Source organism: Mauremys mutica, chromosome 2, assembly GCF_020497125.1.
Source record: "Mauremys mutica isolate MM-2020 ecotype Southern chromosome 2, ASM2049712v1, whole genome shotgun sequence".
Classification (NCBI taxonomy): domain Eukaryota; kingdom Metazoa; phylum Chordata; order Testudines; family Geoemydidae; genus Mauremys; species Mauremys mutica.
The window spans coordinates 111,833,198-111,852,109 of NC_059073.1; the positions used below are offsets into that span (position 1 = coordinate 111,833,198).

Genomic DNA, 18,912 nt, shown 5'->3' on the forward strand with positions numbered 1-18,912 from the left:
GAAAACATCCAAAAATATTTAAATAAATGGTATTCTATTATTGTTTAACAGCATGATTAATCTCAATTAATTTTTTAATGGCGCGATTAATTGCGATTAATTTTTTAATTGCTTGACAGTCCTAAACAAAACATGTTTACATGCTACTGTATTTTAACTTGTTGCTAAATGTACCCAAGTTAAAGACCATTTACACAGAAAATAAAATAGTTGTCCCATGATGATCAGAGTAAGGAACTTGCTGTATGATGTATGTATGAGATTATTATGAGTGTAAGTGTTTGTGGAATCAGACCTTTAGTTTATGTTCATCATGAATAACTGAGCTCCATGCCATAATTTAAATAAATCTTAGAGGCCTCAATTCAGCAGTCTATCCCTATTCAGCAAAGCACTTAAGCATATGCCTAAATATTTTGTTGATTAAGGACTAGAGTTATTTAAAAATTAAATGTATACTGAAGTTCTCCAAAATCTTAGCAGTAAGTTTATCATACAGCAGTGTTTGGAATGGTGTGAGAGATGACACTTCCAAGAGAGGTATTTTTATGTCTTTTACAAGCTGCTTATTTTTAAAGTTATAATAAGACACCGAGTTATTAAAGTATTTTATAATGCTACTTGTGAGTAATGTCACTTGCATGTGAGAGTGTATGCAGGATCAGACTTCAATCTTCTGTGTAAGTGTACCAGGACTCCAAGTACATTTATAGGGAATTGGAATCCTAGGATGTTCAGCAGTGGAATATAATCATGTTTGCATGTATTTAAAATGAATATCTATCTATCTGGATTTTTTTCATCATAATCCCCAAAGACTAAAGACAACTGTATCTCATCTGAAGCTCATAAGCACCAGTGGCTTTTAGCCCTGATATCACCACCACAGCAGTTAGTCTATGCATTCCATTACCAAATTTTAAATCTTAATAAGATTTACAAAACAACCCAAGTATGAAATTTCTAGCTTCAATCATTACCTGAATATAGAAGTTCTGATTATAACTTACGATAACATGCTGGGGGTTTTCATCCTCATGTAGCTAAACAGCTCCACTTATATTGTTCTAAAATATCTAGCCTCAAACAAAGTGTGAAAAATGCGAAAAAGAAATCTGTCTGAGAAAGATAAGAGCAACTGAAAAGGAAGGACTACAATGGAAGCTGGAACACAAGCTTAACAAAAAAGTAGCAGACACTTACCATGCAATCACCCACTGATACCCAAATACATCAGCCAAATGTTCATATTATCACCACCTCTTTGTGACAACTGAGAGGTGAAACTGATCTTTGCTAATTTACATATTTTCACATACAATAAGAAAATATGGTTTAACGTTCATTTTAATTTAATAATATAAACATTATGTACACTTTAGATTTTCTTTGGACTTCTTATTTTATGTTATGTTCCTGGACAAACAGTAGTACATAGCACTTAACATCCTCAAAGCACTGTACTAACATTAACTACTGTTAATCCTCATCCCCTTCTGTGAGGTAAATAAAACATGCACCATTAAAAATAATCAGTTACTGCAGCATTGACTATGTATCTTCTAAAGTTAAAATAGATACTGCAGAGAAGCATTTATACCATAAACATGGTAAATATTTATCGTGTAATGGTGCTTATTGTAAGCAGGCATTATCCTCATTTTATAATTGGGACCTGAGAGACACGGGGGCAGATTCTCATCTGGTGTATTTAGCGTAGCTCCATTGACTGCAGTGGAACTATGAAATTTACATGAGCTGAAGATTTGGCCCATTGAAGTTAAGAGCCAATTCTCTGAAAGTGGCCTCTAATTTTAGATGCCGCTCTTCAGACATCTAGAGCCTAATTTCAGAGATGCTGAGCAACCAAAATTTAAACCGAACTCCAGGGCCTACGTTCTCAAAACTGACAAGTAATTTTAGGTGAAATTACACAGTAAACTACACTGATTTTCCCAAGGCCACAAAGCAAGTCAGTGTTAGAGTTGAGATTTAAATGAAGAAAAGCTCATCCCATAAATCCCAGGCTCAGTCTACTAATCCATAATGCCTCTGAATATGCTAGCCTTCATGTTAGTCACTACAGGATCAAAAGCACCGGGGAAAAACTGTAGATTGACAATAATAGGAGAAGTAAATTCTGGCATAGTATGAATCAAATCTGCTTCTAATGTCCAACACTCATTGAGAGTTTTTGGAGTTGTAAAAGGTTGTAAGACATTCACGGTGGCATTACTTAAAGAAGTCGTATGTACCCTGTGTCCCAGACCCCTTTGGACTTTTGGCGCTACTATCTTGTTTATATAACTTGCTGTATTTGCCATTTAGTGTATGCTTATTCATAAACAAACACTTTAAAAATCTTCTGCCTAAAGTTATTTCTTTGAAATCCCAGAACAGTTTCACTGTGACTGCTTGATTATCGGGCCAGTGTGCAGAATAACTAAGCAACAGCTACATCAAGCAAAAGAGCCCCAATGCTACCAGTACTTAAGCATTCGTGTAACTTTACTCAAGCAAAGTTAGCACATGGGCTAACAGCTGGCAGAATCATGCTTAAGTTGTTCCACAGCCTCAGATAAACTGCTTTCAAAAACCAAGATGGGCTGATGCAGCACACACACCCTTTTTAAGGGAAACCAGGCTGGTAAGGTTCATAGTTTTAAGTTTTAAAATGCTGTTCTAGAGTAATTAGAGTTTTGTGTAAAATATTGCTTCAGAAATAAACTACCTTGATTCTAAAATAATAGACCCAAAGTAAAAGGATATTCTATCATCTGTTTTTTCAGTGCTGTGGCATGTGTGTGTGTTTATTTCAATTAACCAAAACTAGGATTCTGAATTTGCATCATAAGGAAATCAAATTTTAGATTCTGAACCATTTTATAAAAATTTGATGTTTGTTATATAACCAGAGATTCACATTAAATTTAGATAATTCTATAACACTGAAAGGGGAGAGAATTTGCATTCTGTTACATAATTGAGGAATGCAATTACCTTATAGCCATCAATATACATTGGGCAAAATTCTGCCCTCAGTTACTATACAACTGATAGCAGAATTTAGCCCCTGTTTTGTAACTGCAGCGTTAATGACAAAACGTTTATCATTAAGAAAGGAACTTCCTCATTTGTTAGGCAACACTGACTTCCAGCATAGCAAGAGGGGAAGAATTGTACCAACCCCACTGCGTGGACAGTTGTTTGGACAGAATGAATACATACAAAATATGAAAAACACCATGAGGTTTAATAGGTGAGGGATATTGAATATCATAGCACTGTTTATGATTAAAGACTTTACAGGTCTCCAACAATTTGTCCTTTGGAGTTTGTTCAAGTGCGTTTCTCTACTAGAAGATCACGGATAAACTGGAAATGACAGTGGTGCTGTAAAAGTGTAGGTAGAAAAACAGTGCAAGGCCAAAGGCCGAACATTTTAATTTGTCATGAGTAACCCCCAACACGACCATTACCGCTCCTAAAGAAAACACATACATAAAATACTCTCAGCTTATCATAAATCACATTGGCTTGCATTGTACTCTATATTTAGAATGTACTGACTACCTTCCTGCTTCGCTTAGACTAAGCTCTGGATGGAGAATAAATACAGTCTTTCAGACTAGTACACTGTCTACCTTCCAGTCATTACTGGTAGCAAATTCATTCAACATTAATTTTGTTCAAAGAGCAGCTGACACTATCATTTAAGGTCTTTGTCCCTGTTAGTCTGCTCTGCAGACTATGCTTCCTTAAAATAAGATGTTTACTACTGTTTCAGCAGCCAGAGAGAGAAGTTGAACAAAAAGGTCACATTTACAGCTGCCAAGAAGGCAAAGTTCCTGAGGCTTAGCCAAACAAAATAAAATTGATGTTCACTTTAGTTTTCTCTTTGTAGCCTGGGAGGGAGGGTAGGCTAGAGGACTGGATGCCTGATATCTTTTTCTGACTTTGCATCACATTTCATTCTCCTTACAGCCCTTGTCAACTGGGGTTGGAATTACTGCTGATTGTAGAGAAAACTCATGTAAATTCCCACAAATATCAAATGTACAAACAGGAGCCCAGAACACAAGTAAGCACCAACTAATGGTGGTATAAACACTATGGATCAGAATTTGATCTCAGTTATTCCCATGCAAATCCAGAGTGAAGTCCATGAGCTTCAGAAGAGTTATTCTGAATGTACATTGGTGTAGTTGAGATCAGGATCTGAATCATGCTTGCAGTGAAGAACCAAATTAAACTAGAGCATTAAATGACAGCCTTTTAGAGATATAAAGTAACTACCAATAAATCATTAATAATAGTGCTCTTTACCCTTTTGGGGGATAGAAATAATAACTACCAATGAATACAGCTAATTTTTATCCAGGGATTTGTGTTAGTTGCCACAGTTCTAAAAAAGTTGCTTGATGGGATGCGCTGGCCACATCTCTAACCTGTACTGAGTAATTTTTACAAGGTTCTTGTTGCTACCCTTTATAAACTGTTAAAAATGTATAAAGAACTCTGAGTGTGTATATATACACTCAAAATATATTAAATATTATGTACTATCATACACACCATACACATACATACATGCGTTTTATATGGTTTACTGCACATTCTATGGGAGATGTAGCATGGCCTTCACTAAAACATTAGATTTGTTTCCACAAGTTTACAACATCCACGGTACTCACAAAAGGCAGAGGGAAATGGAGCCACAAGTAGGTAGAACGGTCAGCCCAAGAATGTAGCAGCCATGTCATGTATATAAACCTAACATTTCAAGAAAGATGTGGCATTGTTGACTTGTAGCATCACCTTTTAACACAGCATATACAAGACAATGATTCCCATTGAGACATTGGCAAATGAGATTTTTTTTTTTTACAGGAAAGAATATTTTATGGGTTGCTACTGCTCCCACTGAGATCAATAGTAAAAATACCACTGACATCAACAGCAGCTAGTTTGGCCCCATTTTTCATAGTAATGAATATCCAATTAAGATCAGAGTTTGCAATAGCTATACCATCTGGTTTTATATTTGTGCCAACTGTGAGATGCACATGGTATTTTCACAGTTGTTAGGTAATACACCTAAATAATATAATTTAAACATAGTTTATAGTGTGGTGTAGATCACTGGTAATGGTGTAATACACCAAAAATCACTGGTGTGGCATAAGTGAGTGTGTGTGTGTTCACTGAAGTACAATCCATACAATTCAACACAATGGTATAGTTACAAAATGATAATTACCAGAATCCATTCTTGGTAAATATCCTCTTCATTATTTTTCTAGTATTCCGCTCCCCCACCTTACCCCTTCAACACAAAATGCTGTGGCATCTGGTTGAAGGGAAATTATCAAATATATGTAAATATATATTTGTTATTTTTAATAGGTCACAGCAGATAATAGCAACATACTTCTTCTTCTTTTACTTTATAATCAGCAGAGTACTAAGAAGTGGGCTTGTTCATTTACCTGTACTCCCTCCACTGGCTGCATGACTGGTTCTGCAGAAGCAGAAGAACAATATGGCAGAATAAATACATGTCCAGGTTCTGGAAGATCCCTCTTTCTATAAGATTCTAACAGTTTTAAAGGTGGATCATATTTGTGGCTGAATTACTTGACAGTGACCTTTTAAAATTATATATACACACTACAATCTCCCAGTCATTTCCTGAACTGTGACCTGCAAGCAATACAGTGGCCTGAAAACAATAGGCACTTATCCTCAAAGTTGACAAATAGAGGGAGAATTATTTGGTAGGTATGACACCAAAATCCAATCTTTGTGCTTTCTTACATACATCTACTGTATAGACGGAGGCAGAAACAGACACAGAGTTTTAGGTTGTCGGTGAGTCATGCTTTTTCTTTTTGCCCCTGCACGATTTGCAGACACAGCAGATGATGCATGGAGATGCCACAAGCAGCAAGGGAGAAGTCACCAGCGCTATGATACCCAATCCCACCAGGATCCCCACAACCTGCAAAGTTTAAAGAAAAAAAATTTAACCAACAAGAAAATAAAGTAAGTAAGTGAGAGTGAGTGAGTGAGTGAGTGAGTGTGTGTGTGTGTGTGTGTGTGTGTGTGTGTGTGTGTGTGTGATTGCTCTGTTTGAGCTGGTTATCAGCATACCTGTGTTCTGTTCCACATAACCGAGGCTCGAGAATGACCCAGTTTGTTTCTGCAGGGGCCTTTGTCATAATGTCTTAAGAAGATATCATTCTGAAAGATAAAAAAAAACTATACTGAGCAGGTCACATTAATGTGGGGAGATTAACAGGATAGGAGTAGAACTACCACATTCCTGACAGTGCAGTAAAATTAACTGTTCTGGCAGAGAAGTTTGCCTGCCTGTTACTTAATTACTTTGAGAAATTAAATGGGAAACTTTAGATCTATAAGACACAGTGTCTAAGATATTTCATATCCCTGTTTATCTTCTGTATTCCTAATATTTCTCTGTTCTCCAGTCAGTTCTTCCATGGGCTTAATAGGCTGCTCTTTAAAATGGAAAGTCCCCACCTTCCTTTTCTCCCCCATCAAACTAATACTTATCAAACTAATTACTTTATCTCAACAAGATGAGTGGCACTCAGTTTCCAAACACCCTCTCCCTGACAATTCCCCTGTAGTTTGAGCCTGGCTTTTTCCATTCATTCTTCAACCTAACTTTTTTGTTATACAAGCATTACCTTGCAGTAAACTTTGAATGCCTGAAACCTTAGTGGGTTTATAAGAGCTATATTGTAACCATGCAATGACTACACCTTCTCAAAGAAATCATTTAATTGACTTATCTTTAACTGATTAAAACCAGCTAAAGGCATATCTACAGACAACTATCACAGCTTCACATGTTTAGACTAATATGGAAACTTGACACTGCTCCAATTTTTCATAGTGTTACACAATGATTGTGTACACTATGTACTCCAAAACAGACTTGAAAAAACGGCACCCATAAACAGCCTGGATAGAAAGTTGAGCACACCCTGTTTAACATATAGAGAATAAAGAGGAACAAGGAAGTTTCATCATTTCCAAACTGTGTAGCAAAAACCCATTTAACTTTACTTTACCTCAATTGCTGGTACAAAGAGTTCTTTTCCTCACCTCCCACAAATATTACTACTGACTGCGCCAAAAACTGATGTTATCATTGTACACCAGTATGTTCCTTCTTTTGGACCTTCCTTTGGAATTCAAAGTCAGTGCAAGTGGAGAATATTTGATGTTTTGGGGCGGTGCTTGGCAACTGCAGATTTGGGCACTTTTTATGATGATAGTGTCCTCCGAGTTCAGACTTCCTGTTCTCCCCTCCTCTTGAGCTCTTTGTATCTCTAATAAGATTCTGAACATGGAAAGTAGTTTCCAAAACACTTTCATCCTCAAACTTATTAACTGGATCATTCTCTTCTGCTAATACAGCATTAGAGACTGACTATGGAGAAGTGACCTAGTTTAAATGAGCTCTGAATTGACCCCAATTTGAAACTGTAGCCTTTATCTGTACCAGACCGAATCAGAACATATTTAACAGGTTGGAATCCAGTGAATTGGGGGGAGGGGAAAGGAAGGGGGAACACAGCTAAATAGCTCTCAACCCACCTATCTTTAGCAATAGTATTGGAAAATCCATCTTCCCCAAGAGAATTAGCATTGGACCAAGAGATTTGGCTACAATCCACTTCAATTTAGGAAAAAAAGAAAGAAATCTCTTTGAGGCTCACTGGAAGCAGAAGTAACATTTAAGCTTTGGCCACCATGAGGCTCCATTTAAATATAATGGCATTCACTCAAGTAAAGATCCTTTTATCCTTGGCATAAAGGGACAGAACTAGAACATACATGATTCCGGTTATGACATATGGGACTTATCCCCCAAATCCTTAACTAGCCTTGCTCTAGAACCTTCATCATATGGCACTTACATCCAAGTTCTGTAGGCAGTACCAGCAAAATGTATGCTTGCAGTTCTTACACATCATTTGAGCGCAGCCTTCATTTCGTTCAATATAGATCCGGCACACTGGGCACTGTTTAATTGGAGCCTCTGTGTCAGTCCTGGTAAGTGCTCTAGAAGAGTAAGGAAATATATGAAAGATGAAATTTCAGTGCAAAACCTGTGGCTGTATGACTCAAGTACTAATGTCAAGTCTTTTATGCATCATTATGTTCTGTAGGTCCCCTAGTTCACACTCAACTCCATGGTCTGGCATGCGCCATGAGTTTCAAGATTGCTTGATGTTAGCTTCTTAATGTACTGGAAGTATAAAATCTCATATTCAAGGGAATGCATTAAAACATATACTAAGAGAAAAAAAAACCTGTTCATGCAGCATAGAGACAAATTAAACATTCAATTCCACTGATTTTTCATAATGTACAAAGTAAAGACTCACTACAACCATGCATGTAACAGATATAACATTAAAAGAATGGCACTGGACAATGTGGAAAAGAGCTTCTGTATTTTGTTAAGATGACTGGACTGTGTAACTCAAAGTACTGTCTTTGCTTCTGCATGACAGCTTTAACCTCAAGCAAAGCCAAAGATCTAGCTTGAAGATCAAAAATCATATGAAGATCTCACAGGCAATTCCTGTTTGATGAAACCCCCTGCTGACCAGAATGCTTAGTTTTAACTCTTTCAACTCTTGCAAAAATATTCACAGTGGTGGAAACCACAGAGGACAATAGAAAGTTTAAAGATTACTCTGTGCATGCCTGCGAATGCTGTTCTGTTTCTGTGAGCACAGGTTAGCCAGAGACCTGGTATAATGTAAACATAAGAGTATTTACAGAATTCAGAGACATCCAGCCATTGCCAGAACTATGCATCCTCACTAATAGGCTGCTGTAAGGACACAGCTAGTGCAGTCATTTGCATCTGTGCAAAGTGAGTATAAATGGCTACCAAATCAGAATTCTCCACTCACACCAGTGGACGAATTTGGCACCTATTTAGCACAAGAGTTAAGCCTAGTCTATGTACAGTTTTTATACCAGTTCAACTCTTATGGTTAAGAGGTATGATTTCTCTACCAAAAGAGTTAAATTGGTGTAATACCTAGTATAGACGGAGTTATGTCGTTTTAAAGGTGCCTTATGATGGTATCGTTTATTCCGCTTTGTGACAGGTTGTTCACCCCAACACTGGCCCTGAAGGGGTTACTGTAGGCTAAGAAGGGGGCCAATTAACCAGACAGGCCAGGGCTGAAGGGAATCAGGCAGCTTAAGTAATCCTTTGACTGAATAATGAAGGAGCCCAGCTGAGAAGGAATGAGCTGGGGTGGGTTTTATAAAGGCAGGAAACTGGCAATAGAGAAGAGTAACTCCAGTTGCTTTCTGAGAGAAGGGAGTTTTGGGGTGGGCAAACCCAGAGAAGTGGGGGAGCTAGAAAGTTAGGAAAGGCAGTAAAATCTGAACTGAAATTATAATGGAGATATACCTATCTCCTAGAGCTGGAAGGGATCTTGAAGGGTCACTGAGTCTAGCCCCCTGCCTTCACTAGCAGGACCAAGTACTGATTTTGCCCCAGATCACTAAGTGGCCCCCTCAAGGATTGAACTCACAAATCTGGGTTTAGCAGGCCAATGCTCAAACCACTGAGCTATCCCTCCCCTCTGTAGTTACTGATCAGAGGGTCTGTAGGGGTGGGGTGGTCACCTGCTCCTGCCTGGAAGGGCTTTAAACAGCCTTGGGAGAGGGCTGGGGCAGGGGAAAAGCTGGGCTGACTGGGAGGCAGCCTCAGCTGTGGCCACGCCCCAAACAGACCCAACTGGCCCTATAAAAGCCAGGAGCAGAGACACCGCCTCCTCTAGCTGTGGAAAGAGATGGGCCTAGCTGCTGGGGAGCTAGAGAAGGTACCTGGAGTGGAGCAGGGCTGGGGGAAGGCCAAGGGAGCTGGGAAGCTCTGGCCTGGAAACCCCCCAGGCCTCAGCCTAGTATACGGCCAAATAGGTACTGGAGTTGCAGGGGACAGCCCAAGGCTAGGCAGAGGCAGCCATGTACTGAGGCAAGGTGGGAATAGAAGGTGGGGGTTCCCTGGGAAGAGGAGACCCAGATCTGTGCGGGGCACTGCAGGGGGGCAGCACCCCGGGTAAAGGGGCACTGTGGTCCAGGAGGGACATGGGGGCCAACGGCAAGGGGACACCAGCCTGCAGAGGGCGCTGGTGAGCTAATTCCCAGAAGGTACCAGCAGGAGGCGATGCAGGGGTGAGTCCCACCCCATAACAGGGTCCCTGAGGTGGAACTTTGAGTAGAGGGTGGGCCCAGGCTCCTCTACCAGCCATTGGGGAAGTGGCACTAGCTAGGCCGTGAATGAGAAGACTGCCTGACACACATGACTTGGCTGGAAGATTAAGCCATGAACACAGCATCTTGCTTCACTGAGAGCTAGGAAGAGAAGGTAGGATGTGCAATGAGAGGTGAAAAGGAGGCATTGGACTTGGAATCAGTTAATCCCCAGAGTGACCAGGAGGAGGTGCACTAGTGGTGAGCGGAGCTGTGACACCCTTCCCTGTGGAAATAGCTATATTGCTATACAGTAATTGCACCCACACTAGGGAGGTTGCATCAATTTAACTACACTGATATAGTTAAAGCGGTATAATTTGTGTGTGTAGACAAGGCCTGAATGACACACACAAAGGTGCAAAGCACAGGATAACCCAGACTGAGGACCATGGAACTTCCAACTCCATAAGTAGCTGCTTAATGCAGGAGTAACAGCAGCATCTGAATTATATTTAGAAACACATTTCTAATGATGTATTAGAAAGAAGTCTAAAATATGGAGAAGGCAGGTCCATGAAGTATATGTGGTATTGGACATCCATTTTGTACCGCTAGCAGAGCTGAAAGATGGCACAGCCTAGCTGAATTCTGCTCTTACCCCTGCTCGGTTGGTATTACAATGGGTTGGTTGTCCTGGCACAAGCGCTCTGGGTGCCATACTTCTTTGCAAGATGAACAGAATTTCAGGTGACAAGCTGGGCATTCCACAGGCACTGGTTGTCCTGAGTCACTCAGTTCAACGTGGCACATGGTCTGGCAGTCAGCAGCAGGGCACCACGTTCTGCATGGGTCCAAGTGGACTTCTGAAACATAAATATGGAAACAAAATGGTTTACATCTGCTTTCATTATATATTCCTTTTTTCACTCCAATTACCATTTCTCTAGTCATACAAGGCCTGAGCTGATGGCCACTTAGATCTTTAAAGGATTCTGTATTGCTAAGACTATGGCCACAGTGCAAACAGTGTTGCACTGAACACATAATTAAAATGATGAGAATTTGTCAGACATCGTCAGACAAACTTCAGTCTTTCACCGTGAGAAGTTGGTGATAAGTTAATGAGTGAATGTTAGATAGTCTCCCCATCTCTCTCTAGAAGGGCATACACATCTCTGCCTCGAACAACATTTGTCTCTGTTGCACTGTTACAGGCCCTGCTGCATAGCGGGCTTATCCATTGAAGGTACACTCTGCAAAAGCAAATTAAATGAAAAACTGTTCTTCCTTAAGGGCTGGAATGATAGTACTTCAAAAAATAAATACTTAGCTACATTTGTACTGCTGCTATTCTAAATTTAAACTGCTTGTTAGCAATGTCCTTGAAGTCTTAGGCAACAGGACTGAATTACAAAAATAGGAATAAATACAGCTAGCTAATAGGTCTGTTAAAAGTGGGACATTGTGAAAAAATGTCAACATGAATATATACCTAATATTACCTAATATCCCTCTAAAAATATAAGCAATTATGATCTTGCACTTATATCAGGAGTAGCTCCACTCAGGTCTGAGTAAAGTCATTTCTCTGGGCCTCATTTTCCCCATCTAGAAACTAAGAATAGTGATATTTATTCTCCTCACTAAGTGGTCATCATTTTAAAAAAAATAACATTGGTCAGCTGTTACCACACAATAGCTTCTGTGATATCGCCATTATCACCCGGGCATCAATGTGGTATCTTATACACACTATCATTTGGTAATGAGTGACAAATGTTGACTTTTGCTACTGTGCCCCTGTGTTGCCTAGAGAAATTTCAGTGAGAACCCAGCTAAAATATGACCATGATGATAGAGTTTCACTCTCTGATAGATTTGATTTGATTTCACTGCTTTCCGGCACAAACTGGAGGAAGCCAGGCTGCAGACCAAAATCTATGCAAAAAGTCTATTAGGAGCAGGTAACCTGCCAGTCACCTGCAATTCCTGTTCCACTGGGAGCTTCTGATACAGTGGTGGGCAACCTGCAGCCCGCGTTGGCAGCAGAGTGCTCAGCACTTCATAAGAGGGGCACAGCAAAGGATAAGATCAGTCCCCAATAGATACTAGCCCAGGGGTAGGCAACCTCTGGCGGCACACGAGCTGATTTTCAGTGGCACTCACACTGCCTAGGTCCTGGCGGCTCTGCATTTTATTTAATTTTAAATGAAGCTTCTTAAACATTTTAAAAACCTTATTTACTTTACATACAACAATAGTTTAATTATATATTATAGACGTATAGAAAGAGACCTTCTAAGAATGTTAAAATGTATTACTGGCACACGAAACCTTAAATTAGAGTGAATGAATGAAGACGCGGCACACCATTTCTGAAAGGTTGCCGACCCCTGTACTAGCCTATTGTCCAATATGTCTAGCCTTTGCAGCTACAGAAATGCAACACAAAAGTGTTTTCTTCTAGCATTGTAGTGCAGAGAAAGCAAAACAAGTTGCAGTGTCTAATGTGCCAAGCTCTGGAAACTTGAGTTCTTTCAAAAATAAGATGGGAGAAAGATAGAAGAATGTCTGTCTTTGGCATTCGCTGTTTTTAAAGCTTATTGGCTTTGTGGAATCTTTGCAGCAAGATATAAATGAAATGAAACTCCCTGCCCAACCAGTATACAAAGAACATACAGATGGTACTTTGCCGTCATTGCTGTGATGTGCTATTTGCTTGAGCACAGAGCACAATGAAACCAGAAAAGCCCACCAAGCCTAGAAAGTTGCAGCTAAAAATATGAAGCAAACACAACCCTAAAAGGTTGTTGAATACTTCTAGTGAGGTAGTGGTTCCTCTCCTGGTCTCCTTCACCTTTCCTCTGACTCACCACAACCTAGGCAGCCAACTAGATTCAGCTCTAAGCAGGGAGGTTTCCCTAAACTGCATACCAGAGGCCGTGCTCTGGTCAGTTCTCACAATACGAACAGTCAGGTGTGATCTGGAAGACAGCCTACGAAAATGCAGAATGGTGTTTTTGATTCCGTGGGTAATACTTTTTCCTTTGAATTGGTACTAAACCAATGCCTTTCACATGGTGTTAGGGGACAGTGTACTGTTAAGTCCCTCGCTTTCGATTAGACATAAAATGGAGGTTCTGGTCACTTGTGGTCATTAAAGATCCCATGGCATTTTTCACAGAAATAGGAACATAACCCATTTGTCCTGGCCAAATTCCATTCAGCCAATTGCATTGTGCCTATCTCAGTTGGGATACAATATTCTTTAATTCATGTCCTAAGCTGTTGCATAGTGTTACTATGCACTATAAAATAGCAGCTGCCTTTCACTGCAAAGGCAGCTGCACTCAAGTGGTGGATTTGTTTTTTTTTTAATATAATTAAATATTTAGTAGTGCCTGGATCAAGACTGGGAGCCCACTCTGCTAGATGTTGTACAAATATATATGAAGACCTGCTCGCAGCCATGAAAACCTTACAATATAAGATGACAATCTAGGAGGAAGAGTAGAGTGATAGGGATACAATCAAAAATATGATATTCATATCAAACAGAGCCAGCACCAGAAATAGGAGCAGCACAAGAAGGAGGCAGCAGCATGGGGCAGCCTTGAATAACTCACATCCTTGGCTGTTGAGAAGAAGGAGCTTGGAGAGCATGGCTGCAATGTGAGAAGGGATGAAACTGAGGCAACAGTGGCACTGGGAGCAGGTCCCGTGAGCAGGGAAGCTTCCTGGTGCCATAAAGGGAGCCAGACCCCTGCTTGGTGCAACCAATGGGAAAGAAGACCCCACCCTGGCAAGGACCAGTGGAGTAGCACTGGCAGATTGCACAGGACTGACACCTGTGAGCTCCTGGGCCCACTGAGCAGTGAAGTGGGCCCCCAGAAGGAGGTTGTGGGTCTTTGTGCCAGAGGAGTGGAATGCCGTCCTCAGGGCGAGATGGTGGTGCCTCTTCTCTGAGCCTGGGTCCTGCTGGTAGCAGCAGAGGATCTGTTTGTTCCTGGCTGGAGAGAGATAGATTTGATTGGGAGTGTGGGGGTTAAAGTGTTTGTGCCTGGTATAAAGGTAGGAACCTAGGTGATGGGTGACTGCTCGTGAGTAAGGTTAAGATTTTATCACGGTTATATTTAGTAAAAGTCACGGACAGGTCGTGGGCAATAAACAAAAAGTCACGGAAGCCCGCAACCTGTCTATGACTTTTACTAAAAATAACTGGGGGTGAACTGACCTCTGCGGAAGACTGAAGCCAGAGCCGCAGCTGCAGGGACTGAAGCCGAAGAAGTCACGGTGGAGTGTTAAAGTCATGGAATCTGTGACTAAATTGTATCCTTACTCATGAGCAAATTTTGGTTACAGCAAAAGGTCATAGGCTGAAAGAGTGGCTTGAGGGCAGAAGGAGCTGGGCTGAATTAACTAAATTTCCTAGCAATGGTTAAAACCCATCAGCACATCAGCAAGCCCATAAATCTTGGTTATGCAGCACCTCTGCCTCTACCACAATTGCTCCTACCTGCTCCTGTGCTCATTCTAAAACTACAGACTTTATAACCCCACTGCCGAGGGGAAAGGATGGATTTGGGGAGGGGTGGGGGGCGTGGACATTATCTTCAGTGGAAATGGAGTTTGGTGACCAGCCTGCTTCTAGTCTAGGCCCTTTGGGACTATGTTCCAACTCTTATACAAAGACTGGTGCCCGAGAGGAATCAGGCCCAGGATGGTTTTCACAGGACAATTACTTGGGCGGACTTTTGAATTCTCCTTGAAAATCTTGGTAGATTTCAAATGTATCTACAGAATCAAATAATCTTTTCTATGAATTTATCATCAGACACTGCCCCTGGTTGTGATCAATGTATAAGGTTTGGAAAGCTTATTGGTAAAATGTTTAGACATTTCTGAAATAAAATAATCTTTCTTTGATTTCCATATCACTCTGGGCAGCCAATGGCAGTATGGCAAGAGTTTAGACTCTAAAGAAAATTGTTTAACTGTGCAAAATTGTGCATCTTCAGTAGCTACAAAGCTGAAAAGAGGGCTGGATTTCCTGCCTGCTCCCTGCACGTAACCAGTGGAGTGGTTCTGGCATAGGAGTTTTGACTAATAGTATTTTCAAAAATATTCCTACAGAAAGGGCAGAGACTCTGGCTCATTTGTGACAGATTTACATACTGAGAGAGCAGCATTGTATACTTTAACCTTTACAACCAGATCTGTAGATAAAAGACTGTAACCTAGATCTACAAGAATGTGTGTTGGCAGGGCCGGCGCAGCCCATTAGGCGACCTACGCGGTCGCCTAGGGCACTAACATTTGGGGGGTGGCGACCGCGGCAGCCGGATGTTCGGCCGCTGTGGTCGTCGGTGGTATTTCAGGGGCGGGACCTTCCGCCGCCTCCGTTAGGGGAACCATTTCGGGGGTGGGACCTTCCGCCGCCTAGGGCACCAAAATGGCTGCCAGCGCTCTTGTGTGTTGGTAGCATTTAAAAACTGGTGGGCAGTTAAGAATATCTGGGGAATGGAGGGCTTTTCTTCACTACTAGAGTAAGTCGACCTAAGTTACGCTACTCCAGCTACATGAATAACGTAGCTGGAGTCAACATAGCTTAGGTCGACTTACCCCAGTGTCTTCACTGTGCTGCACTGACAGGAGATGCTCTCCGGTCGACTTCCCTTACTCTTCTTGTTCCGGTGGAGTACCAGAGTCTTTACTAGATTTAGTGGGTCTTTACTAGACCCACTAAATCGACACCCACTACAACACCCTATAGTTTCAGAGGATACAGAATAGATAAGATTAAAATGAACTAGTTTGGAAATGATTACCTGAACTACTCTCCTCCTTGGTTAAGTGATAAAAGAAAGCATAAAAAGATCTCACAAAAATTCAGTTGGCCTTTATCCTGTGGTACAGGTACACCCGGGGCAAAATCACGGCGGATGAAATTCAGTGTTGATCAGTGCAAAGTCATACACATTTGAGACTATAATCTTGACTATACATACAAAATGATGGTGTCTAAATTAGCTGTTCTCTCTCAAGAAGGACCTTGGAGTCATTGTGAATAGTTCTCTGAAAGCAACCACTAAATGTACAGCAGCAGTCAAAAAAGCTAACAATGTTAGGAGCCATTAGGAAAAGGACAGATAAAATAATGCCACTACATAAATCTGTGGTACATCCGCACCTTAAATACTGCATGCAGATCTGGTTACCCCATCTCAAAAAAGATATATTAGAATTGGAAAAAGGTACAGAGAAGGGCAACAAAATTATTTGGGGTATGGAACAGATTCTGTACAGGAAGAGATTAAAAAGGCTGGAACTGTTCAGTTTAGAAAAGAGATAACAGAGGAGATATTATAGTGGTCTATAAAATTATGGTATAGAGAAAGTGAACAGGGATGTATTATTTACCCCTTAATATAACACACAAACCAGGGGTCACCCAATGAAATTAATAGGCAGCAGATTTAAAACAAACATAAGAAAGTACTTCTTAAAACAATGCACAGTCAACCTGCAGAGCTCATTGCCAGGGGATGTTGTGAAGGCCAAAAGTATAACGGCATTCAAGAAACCATGGAGGATAGGTCCATCAATGGCTATTAGCCCCTTAGCTCCAGGTGTCTAACCCTCCAACTGCCAGAAGCTGGGACTAGATGACAGGGGATGGATCACTTGACAATTGCCCTGTTCTGACTATTCCCTCTGGGGCACCTGACACTGGCCACTCTTGGAAGACAGGATAATAGGCTAGATGGACCACAGGTCTCACCCAGTATGTCATTCTTATGTTCTTAATGTCATCGGCTTCTTTATGACAAAGCTGTAGTCCAGTGGTCCCAAAACCTTTTACCTTGTGCCCCCCTTATCCCTATCAGCTCCTCCCCGAGCTGGGGGGTATGCAGACAGGGTTAAGGGAGCTGAGGACGGAGCCAAAGCTGGGGTGGGGGCAGAGCTGAGGCTGGGGGTCAAGGCCAGCAGCCAGGGCCCTGGGCACGAGGCTGACAGCCAGAGCCATGAGCAGAGCTGGGTGGCACTCCCACCCCACCCCCCATGGGAATTGACTCAGGCTCCACCCCTGCCCCCAAAATGTTCCTCTGCATCCCCCTAGGGAGGTGTGCCGCACAGTTTGGGGACCTCTGCTGTAGTCAATAATAATGACCCAGATCTCCTCCCATGGTAAAAACCAGGGGAGAAGATCTTTGTGAGGGTTCCATTGCAGAGATTTCCCCACCTTCCATTTATTGTCCTATCATACAAACTGGGTTTCCTCACATGGAAAAGCCCAAGCATTGCAGATCCTCTAGGATGCACGAAAGGCAAAGGACATCCACTTGGATGCTCCATACCAACCCCAGCTCCTGGTGTCCTAACCTAATGCAAATGCAACCTGGTCCCTTGCAGCACAGCTCCACTGCACCCATTCTGTCATGGATGCTGCAGCTGTCCCGAGGAAAGATAATCCAATCTTAGGCACACAAGTTTGAATATTTTCACTAATAAGTTTACTCAAAAAAATTGCCCTGTCGGTCCTGCTCCTGTTGATGTCCATGGGAGTTTTGTTACTGACTTGAGTAGGAGTAGAATCCAGCCGACTCCTTGAAGTTAAATTATGTCAAAATGAAGGCCTTTTCCCTCCCTACGGGGTAGTGCCTTCTAGGAATCAGTAGAAACTCATCGCCCCATATTTTAAGCCATGGTAAGATAAATATAAAATAAATGGTTCACACCTCGTTCAAATTTCAGTCGCTGGTATAACTGAAACTGATCAACAGGTACCAAACAGGCAATCTGAAATGAAACATAAGAATAGAAGAACTGTTAGGAAAAGAAAAACCCAGCCAGCCCCACATGCCTGCTCTTTTGAGTCTTATCTCAACCAACCTTCCTTTACTAGTTTTTTCCCCCCACCATTTTCCTCAATCCCTTCCTTCTCCAGATGTAAATCTAGCTAATTCTAGACCACCTGTATTTCAGGTCACACATTCCAGTAACGTAGTCCATACGTTTATTACCCTTCACAAGAAATAGTTCTTCATAAGTGCTTTGTTTACTTCTAGCTTCCCCATTTATTTCATGTGGATTTATTATTAATGAAAGGTGATAGATTGCCAGCCCTGTCTTATTTACGTACAGAAGTACAACAACAATGGAAGCTTCCCTCTGCCAGTGTCCTTCAATCTTGGTGACAGGAGTCACCTCTAGGGTACTGAGAGTGGAGTTTAGTCTCCATTCGTTGTCATTTAGGCTAAGATTGATGACAACAGTGTTGCTGGATTTTGTGATGTGCACCCTTGTCCACTGGGAACTGGACTGAAATTACCAACTCATTTCATATAGGCAACCACATAGACGTTAGCTAGCATGTCTGAGTCACTACCAACCATGGCTGGATTTGAACTGGTGACCTAGAAGTGAAGGGCTGTATCCTCCATTATTAACCCCTATAAAGACATTCAGTCACCCTAATTTTTAAGATTAATAGCCAGATCATCAACTGGTGCAAATCAGCATGGTTCATTTGAGTCAATGAAGTTACATTGATTTATACCAGCTGAGGATATGGCTCTTTGGATCTTAGATTTTGAACCAATCAGCTGTATTTATCCACCACTGTAAATTGTCTTCCATCATTTTGAAAAA

At 41.3% G+C, this 18,912-nt stretch overlaps 1 protein-coding gene and 1 long non-coding RNA gene across 4 annotated transcripts in view; one reads left to right on the forward strand and one right to left on the reverse strand.

The window, feature by feature from the left end:
- Nucleotides 1–18,912, reverse strand: part of RNF144B (ring finger protein 144B) — a 121,225-nt gene continuing 102,313 nt past the window's right edge. For all 3 annotated transcript variants that reach the window (XM_045006375.1, XM_045006374.1, XM_045006376.1), the window contains 5 exons: nt 18,000–18,060; nt 10,919–11,123; nt 7,953–8,097; nt 6,154–6,243; nt 1–6,001 (listed from right to left, as the gene is read on the reverse strand). In XM_045006375.1, the coding sequence (XP_044862310.1) occupies nt 5,861–6,001; nt 6,154–6,243; nt 7,953–8,097; nt 10,919–11,123; nt 18,000–18,060 (642 nt within the window). In that variant the 3' untranslated portion in view covers nt 1–5,860. The remainder of the gene's footprint in view (nt 6,002–6,153; nt 6,244–7,952; nt 8,098–10,918; nt 11,124–17,999; nt 18,061–18,912) is intronic.
- The window catches only part of LOC123364333, a 25,434-nt gene continuing 12,441 nt past the window's right edge, over nt 5,920–18,912 (forward strand). The window contains exon 1 of the long non-coding RNA XR_006577072.1: nt 5,920–6,045. This is a non-coding gene — a long non-coding RNA (uncharacterized LOC123364333). The remainder of the gene's footprint in view (nt 6,046–18,912) is intronic.